At 38.6% G+C, this 16015-nt stretch overlaps 1 protein-coding gene across 3 annotated transcripts in view; it reads left to right on the top strand.

The window, feature by feature from the left end:
- LOC124717253 (zinc finger protein 583-like) overlaps positions 1–16015 on the top strand; it is a 168679-nt gene that overhangs the window by 61667 nt on the left and 90997 nt on the right. For all 3 annotated transcript variants that reach the window (XM_047244057.1, XM_047244056.1, XM_047244055.1), the window contains one exon: positions 7393–7455. In XM_047244057.1, coding sequence (XP_047100013.1) covers positions 7393–7455 — 63 coding nt within the window. The remainder of the gene's footprint in view (positions 1–7392; positions 7456–16015) is intronic.

Genomic DNA, 16015 nt, shown 5'->3' with positions numbered 1-16015 from the left:
CCTACTGTAAAACACGCCTCTTCTTCTGAACAAGTGCTCGTAGCTCTTAAGATATGCATATTAGAGCTCATGTTTACCAGACATTTTTGTCTTGTTTTTATTGGTAGTACATACTCTCAAGATATGAAGTACTTTTTTTGACACCCTGTATAAGAAACGCTAGGTCCTAGAACACTTCCCAGAGGCGGTCCTGATCATACCTTCATCTCTTCTTTCAGTACAACATACTGTGTCCTATTATTTAAAAAGTCTTCAAACCAGTCATAAGAAGTATGTCATTTTTCTAATTACTACAAATTTATGCAACTTTATGAAGCAATCCAAGCAGTAGATTTTATCACAGGATAAGTATTTGAATTTCACTGGTGGAATTGTGCACACGGCATATTGTACTCGTAATTCACACCAAATCATACCACAGTAGTGACAGCATCCAGTATTCCCTTCCACACTCTCTACATCATGCAGGTGATGGGATATTTCATACTGCACTTATGTAGGAATGTCAAGAGCAGATGAAACTTGGTGGCATATTGACTGGGTGCCGAACTGGGACTGTAAATTAGAACCCACATTTCTGTGGCTGAATCACTGACCAGGCACATGCTCAACCTGCCATCACAGCTTCACAATAGCCAGTACCTATTCCCCTATTTTCCAAACTCTACAGAAATGACCTGCCTGCCTTGGTGCTATAGCAGTCCTGGAAGAAACAGGAAATGGCTTAGCCACAGCATAGGTTACTTTTTTAGAATGAATCTTTCATTCTGAAGCAGTGTGTTAAGTGCAGAGGAGAAGTGTTGTTGGAACAGCAGCTGTGCCTAGGGGACTCCAACAGGAAGAGCACAGTCTGCAAAAGGTGGTGATCTGGGTTCATATCCTGGTTTCAAAACAGCACAGCTGGCAGTACAGAGTGAAAGATTCGTTGTGGGTCAAGGTTGTTAATACCAACAACTGTTGGTTGTTTGATAATGTTTTATTTGAACTTGATACTGGATATATTTTTTATTTCCATGTTCACTTCATGTAGTAAGCTTGTGCCAATCCGTATTTATATGACCATTTTTTGGTGCCTTTTTTTCTGCATCAAGGAGCAGTGTAGCTCTTCTGGTTATCTTAATCCACAAATTGATGGTATTTTGTTCTTTAGGTGGCCAAAATAGCTGGAAGATAACATCAATGGTGCCAACTGGAGTAACTTAGAAGTAGTGTAGTGAAGTAACTTAAGTCACATAATAAAGATAATACTGCAAGTCCAAAATGCATACAAGTTAGGTTCCTTTTGGAGTATGCTGATGTAATGGCTCAGTATTTAGCAGCCATATACAACCAGTCATTTGTCAAGATTCATGTAGAAGGAATGGAAAGTTGCACAGGTCACACAAACATACAAGAAAAGAAATAGAAGTAATCCACTGAACTCTAGACCTATTTCACTGGCATCAATTTGCAGTAGGAGTTTGGAATGTATCCTATGTTTGGTTATCATAATACCTCAAAGAAAACAATCTATTGACACATAGCCAGCATGGATTCAGGAAATATCATTTTTATGAAACACAGATGCTCTTTATTCACATGAACTAATGACTGGTATTGACAGGAAACTTCATATTGGTTCCACATTACTAGATCTACAGAATGCTTTGACGCTGTTCAAAAAGATTTCAGGCTTGCAGCTGGTCATCGTAAACTTCATTGCTTGATATTTTGGCTGGACAACAGCCAGCCATCTTCAGGTAAGCTGAACGAGGACTGATGAAGACGTTCTCTGCTCCATCTTATATAGTGCGCTGATAGTACTGCCCCGCATGCGTTGCAGTCGCAGAGACAGAAGGGCCACATCACCTGGCGACAGTGCCCTCGCTGGTGGAACTGCAATACTCAGCTGCTGTCAGTATTGTCGCTGGCCGTAGCTATCGAAGTCTTCTGGTGTCTTTGTCTCAAGCAACTTTCAGACATGACGTGATTCCATGCGTTATTCAATTGGTAACCACTGTCAGGGTTCATTAGATTTCCTGCAATGCATATTTCAACAGATGCTTTGACAGTGGACTCCCAAAAAGTTGTTGCTGTGGCCAAAATCGAAGTTTTGTCGTACTCCATTGAATGTCCATTAGAAATACAATGTTCTGCAACTGCAGACTTACTGGGTTGCCGTAGGCGCTGCAGACTTACTGGGTTGCCGTAGGCGAGTGCAATATTGATGTTCTGTACAACGCTCTTCCACTGTATGCGTTGTCTGTCTTATATAGGCCATACCACATTGACATGGTATTTTGCAAATTCCCGCCTTTCGCAGTAACAAATCATACTTCACCAATCACAGCAAATCTGAAATCTTAGAAGGTGGACGAAAAACCACTTTCACATGAGAATTATTAAGAATCCTCGCTATCTTGAAGGAGCTTATATTTTCGTTAATACTCTGCAGTGGGACGCTGGAGTGTTGCTGCATGAAACAGGATCCTTATGAGATAGGATTGATGGACAACATCAGAAACATTCAAAGAAGGATAGCTCATTTTGTATAAACATGAAACATGGGATAGAAAGCAACAGACATAATATGCAAGTTGGGATGGCAGTATTTGTAACAAAGGTGTTTTTCATTGCAGTGAGATCTTTTCACAAAATTTCAGTCACAAACTTTCTGCTCTGAATGCGAAAATATTTTGTTCACTCTCACCTACATATGGAGGAATCAGCATTGGAACAAAATGAGAGATCAGAGTTTGCACCAAAAGATTTAAGTGCTTGTTTTTTCCACGTGCTGTTGGAAAGAGAAGTGATTTAGAGTTTGATTCCAATAGTTTCATCAGAATTTTTTGCCAGTGAAAATTGAAGGTTTTGAAAACATTAAAAAAATGTTACAGTTAATGGATTTTTTTTTTTTTTTTGCCTGATATGTGGCACTTGTTCATCATTGTTAATGTGCACATGTGTTGTTGCTCCACCACCACCACCACCACCACCACCACTACTACCTGTCACTGCAGCGTGACCAGCCTAAGAACAGAATGGACAAGAGGCTTTGGAAGTTGATGGGGATTACAGCTGTGGAGGTGGATGGGAAGAGGTTCAGAGTCTAATACCATATCTTGACATTCTTTGCTAAATCTCACAGAAAAAGCTTTTGATGACACAACTTCATCTGAGCTAGGGAAAGGTTTAAATTTTGCACTGATGCCAAAGCATTTGCTAGTGGTTATTTTTATTACTTCTGTTGAACAGGCTGTTTTTAAACTACCTCCTGATTATGCAGAGGGGGCAAGGAGGGAGGAATGCCATATGTTGACAGGGCACATCCACCCAAGTGTAATGTAGCAGCTGCTCAGAGGGCTTCTTTGTGTTCACTTAGAGGCGATCCAGGTAATGTTATTTTACCTGCCATGAGCAATGCTGCAGTTTTGGACAAGCAAGGTATGTTCAAAGGATGCAGTAATTACTACCCGATTCAGCATATTGTAGGATTGGTGTTGACACCACGAAAAGTGCTGAGAGAAAGACTAACAGTCTTCTGAAGAAAAGTTCCTTTTTGCAAGATACTATCAAGAATCTTAATTCTTAGTGTGCTGTTTCTCTTAGGTTATATGCTTTTCTAAAGCTCTACATGGAAATGGTTCCCATCAGGCCGACTGTAACAATGGTGCTTTGACATATCACGTAGCCAAACACCTTGCTACTCTGTTGAGCTCACTAGTAGATCAGTGTGAGTATCACATTAAGAACATGCAGACTTCTTATGTCAATTAGAGGGAATGCATTTGAATGATCCTGATTATAAAAAAAAAAAGAGAGAGAGAGAGAAAGAGAATGTCGTGTGGCTAGGGCCTCCTGTTGGGTAGACCGGCTGCCTGGTGCAAGTCTTTTGAGTTGATGCCACTTCGGCGACTTGTGCGTCGGTGGTGGTGGTGGTGGTGGTGGTGGTGGTGGTGATGATGATAACACAACACCCAGTCCTTAAGCAGAGTAAATCTCCGAACCAGCCGGGAATTGAGTCTGGACCCTTTAGCATGGCATTCCATAGTGCTGACCCCTCAGCTATTGGGGTCGACAATGACCCTGATAGTCTAGTAAGTTTTGATGTGGTCTCTCTCTCTCTCTCTCTCTCTCTCTCTCTCTCTCTCTCTCTCTCTCTCCCATTCCCATTCCTGTGCCTGATTTGTTACTGTTAATCAAGATTAGGTTCAGTGTTGAATTAACAAACCTGTTTCGACGTGATTGATTTTCACAGATGAAGTTGTGATGGAAGCCCGTTCTCACTTATTATTGTCAGTTTGTTTATGGAAGACCGAGGAACATGCCTTGTAGTCAATGGCTTTGAAACCTGGATTTTTTTTTTCTTTCTTCCACGTACGTAAATCATATTTGTGTTATTTGGCATTTAGAATTTGAACAATTATTTAGAACACCTGAATTCAGTCCACCCAAATATTTCTTTTATGGTGGAGGTGGAAAAGGATGGCTGCTGTCCATTCCATGATGTGTTGGTCAGAAGGAAGGTTGATGGTATATTGGTACATCCTATTTATAGGAAGCTTACTCACACTGGCTTGTTTCTACATACTGATAGTTGTCACCATGGGATGCTTCAGTTTCCTTTTTTTCTTTGTTTGTTGTCATTGGTGTCAACATACTGTGTTGTGATACTAGATGAAAAATAAGTTGTGGAAGTAAAACACTGACTACTTTAAATAATGTAGCCGACAGGTGCACAGTTGCGTTTTACAGTAGTTCACTTTTACTGTTCACAACCCCCCAATAATATGCTGTTATATATGGCCAGTGCACTATTGTTTTAATTTTCCATAAGCCTCATCAATAGTTTGCAGGCAAACCTCTGCATACTGCTACAATAGTTTACTACTGAACATCTACGACCAGTAAAAACCTAACCACAAAGTTCACATTTCTTGAAGAATAGAAAGGTACATATGGAGCAGACACTGTCATTGTTTTAACACATAGCCTAATTGTGTTATGCATATTTCATGGATGCATTGTTGGTGATCTAACCAATACAGGTTCCTCGTCTGAAACTCGGTCGTGGACTGACTGTCTCGGGACCAAAAATCGGGGCCTCATATACCCTCACAATAATACGTGCTGAAACTTCACAATGTTTGATGTTTAATTTATGAAAATTACAATTAAAACTTAACTCATTAAATTAATTCAATACATCGAAAAATTGATTCTTTTTAAAAGTTTCTTCTACTACAAGAGTCAGGCTGAATTATTTGTTTAAATCATGTAATAACAAATATCATTATGCAAATAATACTTTTGATAAAACTGTTAATTACTTTGGAATTAATGAAGGACTGGCTGTGCTAACAGGTTTTCGAATAGAGCCAAATAAATACTTAAAGGATGTTAGTGTTTCATCTTCCAAACGTTTATAATTAATACAGAATTTATATTTGTTTATATGTCAACAATAGAATTTAAATTACGAAACAATTACTGATTTCACCCTGTAACAAAAGATACTAACTAAAGTGCGCGTCATATATGTTGGCGGCCGAGTTTAGGTTTGTTCTGCGCATCTGACGTCACAAAACACAGTCAGCCAATGAACAGAGAATGACGTTGCCAGATCTCGACTGCAGAGCAGAGCACGGACGAGTGTCTTCAGTTTTAGAAACGTTCAGTCATAAATAAAGTAATAGAACAAAAGCAATGTCTTGATAGCAGATTTTCTTTTATAGAAAGTTTGGAAAAAGCGTTCTTTATACCACTGCTTCATATTCTATTAATTAATTAAACCAAACAAGCAATAAGTCTTCTAATTCAGGCGATAGCAAGGAAAGGTGTTTGTATCAATCTCACGAACCGCTTTTTCGCAATAAAGAACAGCGGTAATTGTTTATTTCCTATTGTACTTCGACGAAATGTGAGTAATTCATAATCATACCAACAGTGTTTCTCAGTATTTTGCGTGACGTGTTAGCTACCTCGTGGTGTTACATTGTCGGACGAGTTGCGGTAGCGTAACGGTTAAGGCGTTGGGTTAGTAAGCGAAAGGTGTAGAGTTCAAACCTTGTGCCGTGCTTATTATTTTCTTTATTTAAAAACAATATCGAAGTGTCTTACTTCACGAATTTTATTCGTTTGAATGCAGTTTTTTGAAATTTCTAGTGCTTTGTCTCTTCATTAACCCTTTCGCTGCTGCAGACACGTGCTTCCCGCATTCCGCGCTGTGCACGATTTTGTCATCACTGCACTGCTCGCCTGTGCAGACACATGGTGTTCTCATTGCTTTGACACACTTATCATTCGATTTCACAAAAACTATTTGGTCCAAAAATTAGGTTTTTACACATCTTCTTGACTGATACCTTCCCCCCATAAATGACTTAATTTTTTTTCGATGTTCAACCCAGTTATTGTGCAGCATTAAATATAGTAAACCATTGCACGAAATTTTGAAGAGTTTGCAGAGGTAAATGTCCATAGAGTATACTTTCCGTATGGTCGATTTTGGTTGCCACAATGTTGAGAATGAAATGTGGACAAGGTACCTAAATTTCATATAAAATTTACTGTGTAACAATATCTCATTTAATTTAAGTACCACATAGGTGTCGTATGTAATATTGAGAAATATTCCATCTTTCGCGACTGCAACAAAAGTGTGTCTGCACAGGCGAGCAGTGCAGTGACAAAATCGCGCACAGCGCGGAATGCGGGGAGCACGTCTCTGTAGCAGCGAAAGGCTTAATGCGGCCTTGGTGGCATTACTTCATGAACTGCGCGCTCCCCCCTATACGTAAGCTTGCGAACTATGCTATACTATGGTGCTGCTTCTCTTGGCGCGTGCGTCGTGTGCAACTGGCAACGCTGCAATCTCCTGCGTCTGGGCGGGCATGCGCGAGCCGCCAAGATAAAAGAATTGAACTATAGGAATAGTCAAAATAAATCAGTAAATCAATTACATACGTGCCTTCTGCAGGGAGCATTTCCATCATAATTGGTCATTTTTTATGGAAATATGATATGAAATGTGTTTGTAGACCACTATCTAAGATTAGGATCCTTTAGGTTCCACAAAGGATGATTTTGGTTTGGGTAAGGCGAGTGTCTGCCGTTTTCCTTGCAGTTGTGACATTTCATATATAGATCATAATTTCAGGACTGTGGGGGACCAGTGTACTGAGCACAAGCAGCACACACACTTAAAACAGCCAAGCAAATCTGCAGTTGCAGAACATTGCCTTGGCACCAGTCATTCTAGAGAATATAACAGTACGGAGATTCTGGCATGCACTTCTAGCTACTTGGGAAACGTATTTTTTTTATGTAGGTATTGGAAATGTAGACATTTAGTGTCTCACTTTCTTTGTTCCACTTTTTATTTGATGTGTAACTGCCATTCTTTCTGTATAGGCATGTCTGTCAGAGGAAGAAACCACATCTCCACTTGATGCAGCTCACATAAAAAAGGAACCTGTAAGTAATGACAAACATATGATTCTTTTGTTGCATGAATCTGTACATCAATCAGTAAACTCAAAACTGTGGGAAGGAGTAATTTTTTGAAGTTATTTGCATTGTTATGGAAAGAAATAATAGTATTTCTAGTTGATTTTACATTCATTATAAAATTAACAACTAATAGGAAATAAAACTACATTGGATGTGGACTAAAACCCAAATATTTTCTTTTTACAATAAGTGGTGTTACGAAGTCTCCCAAGTCTGCATCATGGATCGACTCACAGCATCAATTAGCCAATGGCTTTCTCAGTTTCTTAGACATAAACATTAATTTCTGTCCATAAATATTTATAGTGCCATTTTCAAAAAATGGAAATTCTAGGTTGGAACATCAGCAATATTAGGAAAAGGATAGACTGCTACTCACCATAAAAATGACACGCAGACTGGAACAATGAAAAGGCTGTTACACATTTTGCTTTTGGCCAGAGTCTTCTTCAGAAAACATGCATACGTGCACAACCACCATCTCCAGCAGACATTCCAGTCTGAGCTGCTCGAGATGGCAGCCATGTGTGCATGTGCATGTGTCTTTCCTGCCTGCTTGTGCCTTTTCTTTTCTGGAAAAGGCTGTTGCTGCAAACTAAATATGTAATAGTCTTCTCATTGTGCCTGTGTGCAACTCAATTTTAATGACAGCATTTTGTTGCTTTGCATTTATGTATTCTGCTTAGCAGTTTATAAGCACAAGATGTGTTACTGTTCATCTATAAGGTTTCATTTCTGTGTTCATTTCGTTTCTTCAGTTCTGTGACGATATTGTTTTTTTCCAAATAATGTAATACAGTTTTGAACATTAGGTGAGATGAAACAGTCTGTATTGAAAATTCTTCAATATGGGTGAGTTTAAAGTAAAATGAAATAAAAGGAGGAAAAGAAATCCTGTTTAGCTCTCTTAGAACATCTCTCAAGATTTTTTTTGAAAAACCAGTGTTATTAGCCACAAGTGTGCTAAATATTATTTTGTAACATTACTTGAAATTCAGAGATTAGTGGAGTTTGGGTGGTGAAATAAAGGTAACAATCTGAGGCCCTTTCTGTGTGATATGATATACAGGACAGTTATAATTAAACTTTCCCTACTTGAGCCAGTGTAGATTATTTACCATAGGGATACCCAAATTAATAGGAATGATGTTCAGACTGTGTGCTGCAAGATTTGTGTTGTTAGTACTGTTAGTGTCATAATTTGCCTTTAGGCACCAGTACTGGTACTGCAATGTAGGTTTGAAACATGAGCATATGTGCACATTGCAGTTGCAGACTGTCAATATGGGTCTGCACAAGGTGAGTGGCACTTTGCTCGTAAAGTTTTTTTTATCAAAACAACAGCAGTGGTGGTGCTGTTCACAAGTATTGATGCAGTAAAGGAATACAGAGAGGTGTTCTTTCCACACCAGGGTTAAAGAACAAGATTTGGAAGTTTGAATTCACTGGTGATTCGAGAATTACTCCTAGGAGAAGTCGACAACGAATTGTGCCACAAACTGTTGAAGAATTTACTGTTGCCATGGCTGAGAATGCTGGACACAGTGTGTGATCTTCAAGAAGTGCACAAGCTATGTCACAACAGCTGAACACTCTATAGTCTCCCATTCAAAAAGTACTGTGAATGGTATTTGTACAATCTTCTAGGCTGTTGTGGATACGGACTGAGCAATGTTTGTAACCTGGTATGTAAACATTGTATGCAATTAACAAATGTTACCCTCTCATGTAAAGTAAAATTGGTTTCTTTCAATGGTTTATTTATTAATTATTTTCCGCAAGACCTTACAAAAAGTTCACATGAAGTTTCATTGTCCTATGATCATTCATTTCTCATGGGGATCTCTCAAGCATTGAAAATTTAATTATAATCACCCCTTAAGTTACTGAATTTATTATTTTTTGCTTATATTTCCATTAGAATGGTCTCCTTAAATGACTAAGACGAAGTGGTGGACCACACGTAATGGCAATTAGTACAAAAGAAATTACAATGCCATGTATTTTCAGTTATTATTGTTACTATTATTATTATTATTATTATTATTATTATTATTACTGTTATTTTTACTGTTTTGAAGGGGATTCAGAAATGATTTAGAATAGTAGTTTTTTTAACCATATTTATTAATGAATGTGGGTAAGTGCACCTTCGGATATCTTATTATGTTTCCCATTGACATCAATACACCACTGCAACCTTCCTGGCAACTTCATTATTATGCCAAAAAACCACTGTTTGGGGGTATTATGCACCCACTCTTGGACAGCTGCCAGCAATTTTTCACAGTTGCTGAAGCTCTCACTTCGCACAACATCCTTCATGTTATCGAATAAATCATAACCAGATGGAATGAAATGCAGTGAATTATGGCATGTTTGGTAGAACAAGGAACCCCAGTAACGTCAATTTTGTAATAGTGGCATTGCTGGTGTGGGGTCATGTGTTATCGTGCTGGAGGAGTCCTCCTTTCAGCCACTTTTCATGTTACATGTACTGAATCCTGTCTGTCATGTAAGAGTGTCACCATACACCCTGCTCTTGGCAGGTGTTCCATGTGGAAGCCAGCCCATTAGCAATATGCTGAAAGTATCCCAAAAGGTGAAGGTCATCTGCTTACCTTCTGATGGAGTAACATGAAATTTCTTGGGCCTAGGACTCCCAGAATGTTTGCATTGCATAGACTGGAATTTCTTCTTACAAGGGAACCTCCCCATCGCACCCCCCTCAGATTTAGTTATAAGTTGGCACAGTGGATAGGCCTTGATAAACTGAACACAGATCAATTGAGAAAACTGGAAGAAGTTGTGTGGAACTGTGAAAAAATAAGCAAAATATACAAACTGAGTAGTCCATGCGCCACATAGGCAACATCATGACAATGTGAGCTCAGGAGCGCCGTGGTCCCGTGGTAGTGTGAGCAGCTGCAGAACGAGAGGTCCTTGGTTCAAGTTTCCCCACGAGTGAAAATTTTACTTTGTTTATTTTTGCATAGTTATTATCTGTCCGTTCGTTCATTGACATCTCTGTTCACTGTAATAAGTTTAGTGTCTGTGTTTTGCGACCGCACCCCAAAACCGTGCGATTAGAAGACGGAAGGACGTGCCTCTCCAATGGGAACCGAAAACATTTGATCGCAAGGTCATAGGTCAACCGATTCCTCCACAGGAAAACACATCTGATATATTCTATACGATACTAGTGACGGCATGTGCGTCACATGACAGGAATATATTGTCGACCCACCTAACTTGTACACTTGGCGAATGGGTAAAAAGATTCTAGTACCTTGCCCGATTTAGGTTTTCTTGTGGATGTGATAATCACTCCCAAAAAAGTGATGAAAACAGAAGAGTTTGTCACAGAAACTGAAAATAAAATATTAAACTTTTCACTCGATGGAAGATTTGAACCAAGGACCTTTCGTTGCGCAGCTGCTCACGTTACCACGAGACCACAGCGCTCCTGCGTTCCCAGTGTCCTTGATGTTGCATATCTTCCCATGAACTACTCAGTTTGTATATTTTGTTTATTTTTTTCGTAGTTCCACACAACTTCTTCCTGTTTTCTCAATTGATCTGTGTTCAGTTTATCAAGGCCTATCCACTGTGCCAACTTATAACTAAATCTGAGGGGGGTGCGATGGGGAGGTTCCCTTGTTAGTTGTATGATAGTGATACCATGACTTGTCACCAGTTTCCCCGAAAAAATCAGGATCGTCATTCATTTCCAATAGTCTAAAACAGACTTCAACTCTTTTTATCCTTCTAGGCCTGCATCAAGTCCTGTGGAAGCCAGTGTGCACACACCTTTTTCATACCCAAATCATCATAAATAGTGGGGTATGAGGCTATGCCTCTGAGGCCTGTCTACCAGTTTTCATTCATGAAAGTTTACACATGAATCAGCCATAATCAGTTGAGGGCGAACTTCATTGTTGGCAGATGGCCAGTACTCGCATTCTTGCATGCAGATTCCCTTCCACTAGTGAACCTAGTGATCCAGTTGTAGGCAGTCTTTTATGCAGGAGCTTCCTGGCCACACACCACAATTAAACATTTATGTATATCTGTTTTTGACTCCTTCCTTCCCTAAAAACCATGCGGTCCAGCATTGTCCATGACAGTCGCCTTCCCTTTTGTCTATAGCTTTATCAGCTTATCAAAAAACAAGTGCTGTCCTTCCACTAAGCGCATGGTTCACCACCACCAGCTAGTGTCTGCATGGTGTACTAGAATCAGTTCATTATCCAGTGAGAGGACATGCCTGTAGCTTGAGTGGTATTCAAAAAGCAGCACAATTATAAATCATTTCCAAATGCCCCTATTACTACTACTACTACTACTACTACTACTACTACTAATCTGCCTCCATGTTGTTTAGTCCATTGAGCAAGCAATGAAAGAAACCAAGAAAGAATTTGAAGAGGGAATTAAAGTTCAGAGAGAAGAAATTAAATCTTTGAGGTTTGCTGATGACTGAAATTCTGCCAGAGATGACAAAGGACTTGGAAGAGCAAGAGAGTGGAATGGACACTGTCTTAAAAAGATATTGTAGGATAAACACCAACAAAAGTGAAACAAAGGTAATAGGATCTAGTTAAGTTAAATCAGGGGACTTTGAGGGAATTACCGGTAGATCAGTAAATAATACACTCAGAGTAATACATGAGTTTTGCTGTTTGAGCAGCAAAATAACTGGTGATGGATGAAGTGGAGAGGATACAAAATTACAACTGGCAACAGCAGGAAAAGAATTTATGGAAAAAATGGATTTGTTAACATTTAATATCAATTTAAGTGTAAGGAAGCCTTTTCAGGAGGGTCTTATGTGGAGTGTAGCCTTGTATGGAAGTGAAGTTTGGATGATTATCAATTCAGACAAGAACAGAATATAAGCTTTTGAAATATGGTGGTACAGAAGAATGCTGAAGATTAGAGAGGTATCAGATAGCAAATGAGGAGCTACTTAATCAAATTGGGGAGACAAGAAATTTGTGGCACAATTGAGATTTTGTGGAAAAACCCAATTTATTTCCTTTTTACCTACTCTCCATGCAAGTAGTTAGTCATAACGTTGTTGATGCCCTTTATGTATGTTGTGAAACAGTTTGCTCGTGTCACTCAACATATAACACTACCGTCAGCTACTGTTATACCATAACCCCAAAGCTGAAGGCAAATTGTATCATGTAATTACTAGTCAAAGCAATTATAGTATAAAGAAGTAGAGCAGTGTTACCCTCTGGAAGGAATTTAGTTGTGTTGACCATATACCTAATGGAGGTGGCTGATCGGAAGTGAAAATCAGAATTACATAAATATTTAAACAGTAACAAACAATAATTTACCTATCCACAGCATCCAAATGATAATAAAAATGGCCACCAGCCTAATTAGGCATAAGGATGAGTATCATTCTTGTTCAAGGACTGAAAATAAGTAACTTAAATGGGCAAACACAGCCTATAACTTTTGTCAAACAAGAGTGCAAAGAACTCTGGCACCTGTATATGTTCACATTAAGGTTGGAGCTGACAGAGCAGAACAGACTATTTGTGTTAATATAACAGATAACAATACACACTACTACCTTCAGGGCTTATTCAAAGTGAATGATCTCGTAACATTACTATTAATATTCGCTGTAGAATCCTAAATTGGACATAGGTTCAGTCTCTCTTTCTACCAAATACTTTTCTATCTGACATGAAAAAAAAAAAAGAATATTTCACAAGCAAACTGTTTCTCACTGTCCTATGAATGAAAGAAGTTGCTGTTATCATAGATAGTGGTCTTTCTATTAATCATTATTTAGCTTAGCACAAGAGACAAAATCTGTGCCCTGTTGCACTATTAATAAGCACTTTCAATATACAAGAGAAACCCAATACTGTACAGAACTTGACAGGAATAGCAAGAGTAATTGAAACTTTCTATAATTAAGTAACTTTGTGCATTTGGACTACTTTCAATTGGGGGGGGGGGGGGGGCCTTGACCACCGTAGTAGAGCAAAATAAATGCACTTTCATTACATTAGTGAAACAAGCACATGAACATCTAACTCTCAACAGTTGCAGTTCTGAACTTTTCCTGCAGTGAAACACAAAATTGAGATGTTTGTAAGATCCTTTCAACAAACAATATTAATTTTAGCACTCTCTATTGCCATATTAATTTTAATATGCTTTCAATAAAGGACACTCGGTAAGCACTTTAGTGTGGGAGGGACGCTAAGTGGATATGTGACTGAGGATAAATCACAGTAAGTACAAGAGTTCAGTTATAATTTACCTTATATTTGAGTACACTATAACATCCAATGAACTGATCCTTCACTGTACATTACTATAGTTCTTCTGTTTAATTACAGTGATTGCACAATTTGGTGACGAGTGCATGTTGATAGGTGGATTTGCAGGTAGAATTGCTGGACTCTGTCATTTCTTGGGGTCGATGATAGGTATCAATTCCAACATAATTCCAACTTGTTACGGCATCCACCCGAGGCTTTGGCACATTGGAAAATGGCACAAAAAGCACCTCTCGACACCAGCACAATTCACAACCTTTTCGTGAGCTGTTTGTGGTTCATTAGCTCATTCCCGACTGACTCTTGATCCAGCTCTTCTACCTATGCCAACCACAATTTGCGTGTGGTACTAAGATCCATTCTGGAGGGGAACCACACCACCTTTTACATACAAAATAACTAAGAACCCTAAGTGAAGGTCAGGAGTTTACATAACAGCAATCAATCACTTTAAACAAAACGTATTATTTGCACATATTGGTAGTTTTACACAAAATTATTTAAATAAAATTATTCAATTTTAAAGACAACCAAAGAGATTATGTAAGAAAGACAAAACATATCATTTGCTCGTATTGTGCATATTACAGAAATTACACTTCATTACAGTATCAAATTAATCATACACTAATTACAGAAGTTCAATGACGTAATGTTAAACAAAACAGAAAGCTAAATACATCAGCAAATAAATAAAGAAATAAATAAATGAAAATAAAAGGTAGGTTCTGAGCTGTGGTGTTACGAACATGGCAGATTTTATTGGTACACATACTGTTGGGTGTGCTAGGTTGGAGGGTAGACGGGGCACAGGTCATTGTGGTTTAGCCAGTTGGAAAGTATGTACCATCAGTGCGAGCTCTGGCAGCAATGTGATTAGACAACTAGGCATTATAGGTGAAATGCTTCAATCTGCAGATGTTAAAAGGCGTTTTTCTGATTTCAAGGAACACTTCTGAAAAAGCAACCTTTTTTTAAAATAGAATATTTGCCAGAAACTTAAAAAAAAACCATGCCGTGTTTGAACTTCCTTGGTGGGAAACTTTTCAGTTTTGGTGCATTTCACAATGACCTCTGATATGTACTGCACATTATAGATTTGTTTGTGCTTCCGCAAGGTATGTTTAGATGGACCATATTTTACAGAAATATTTGTCTGCAATAGATACGGAATAGAATGACCATGAGAGCAGTTGTTTTTTATTTCTGTGACAATGATTTTATATCAGCTGGTCTGCCTCATGTATCGTTATATCCAAATGGTTTATAAATGTTAAGCTACATTCAGATCTGAGAATCGCAGCTTTAAGGTGTTGAAACCATTCAGTAAACAGTATTTAAGCGATCTTGGCTTTTGAATTATTTCTGTTGCAACTAGTTTCCGACATATTACCTTGTTGTCCATGAAAGGCAGAGAATATTTTGCATTGCAGAGCAAAACCAATCAGTCAGTGAAGCTAGCTCTCTCTCTCTCTCTCTCTCTCTCTCTCTCTCTCTCCCTCTCTCTCCTTGTCTGTAAATACTTCCCTCTCATTCTCACCTGTTTCATACATCTCTCACTGACAGCACTGCAGTCACATGTTCGAGTGCAAACACTATTATTTCGCTTTTGTTTGAAAGTTTGCACTTTCGTATATTGTGTTGTTTTGTTTTGTAGTTTCTTGCTGTTAGTTTGTTTGTATACAGCAAATGAGTTTGTTATTTGCATATAGCAATGAAAACGTGGGCAAATGAGAATACTGTAATGTTTATAATTTTGATTCCTCTAAGATCGGAGCTACGAGACATGGAAAGTAGTGTCTGCGAAAATCACACTGCGAAAAAGGATAGCCGATGATTTGTTGCTGATGAATACAGAATCGTGGTTGACGAAGCTTACAAAAATTGCAAAGGCATCAAAACCTTTGCTAAAATGCGAGGCAAAACAGTTGCGGAAGAAGAGTGGAAGTGCAGGCAACTCTTCATCCACATGTTTGCATTTGATGCCATTGGTTTCATTCTGTTCCAACGTGTGCCTGAAGCAGGAACTGAGAACTTAAACACCAGTTCAGAGGTAAGCAAAAACTTTATTTCTTGTCAACATAAATACAATGATACATTTTTCTAGTATATGTCTTGCCATGCTGTCTGACCATGATCATTTATTACGTAATTCATGTACTGTTCTCCTACTGCTTTAGCCCTCGTACTTACATTCCTCAGGACTTTTT

This window comes from Schistocerca piceifrons, chromosome 9, assembly GCF_021461385.2.
Source record: "Schistocerca piceifrons isolate TAMUIC-IGC-003096 chromosome 9, iqSchPice1.1, whole genome shotgun sequence".
Classification (NCBI taxonomy): domain Eukaryota; kingdom Metazoa; phylum Arthropoda; class Insecta; order Orthoptera; family Acrididae; genus Schistocerca; species Schistocerca piceifrons.
This window is presented reverse-complemented; position numbering and strand designations above follow the sequence as displayed.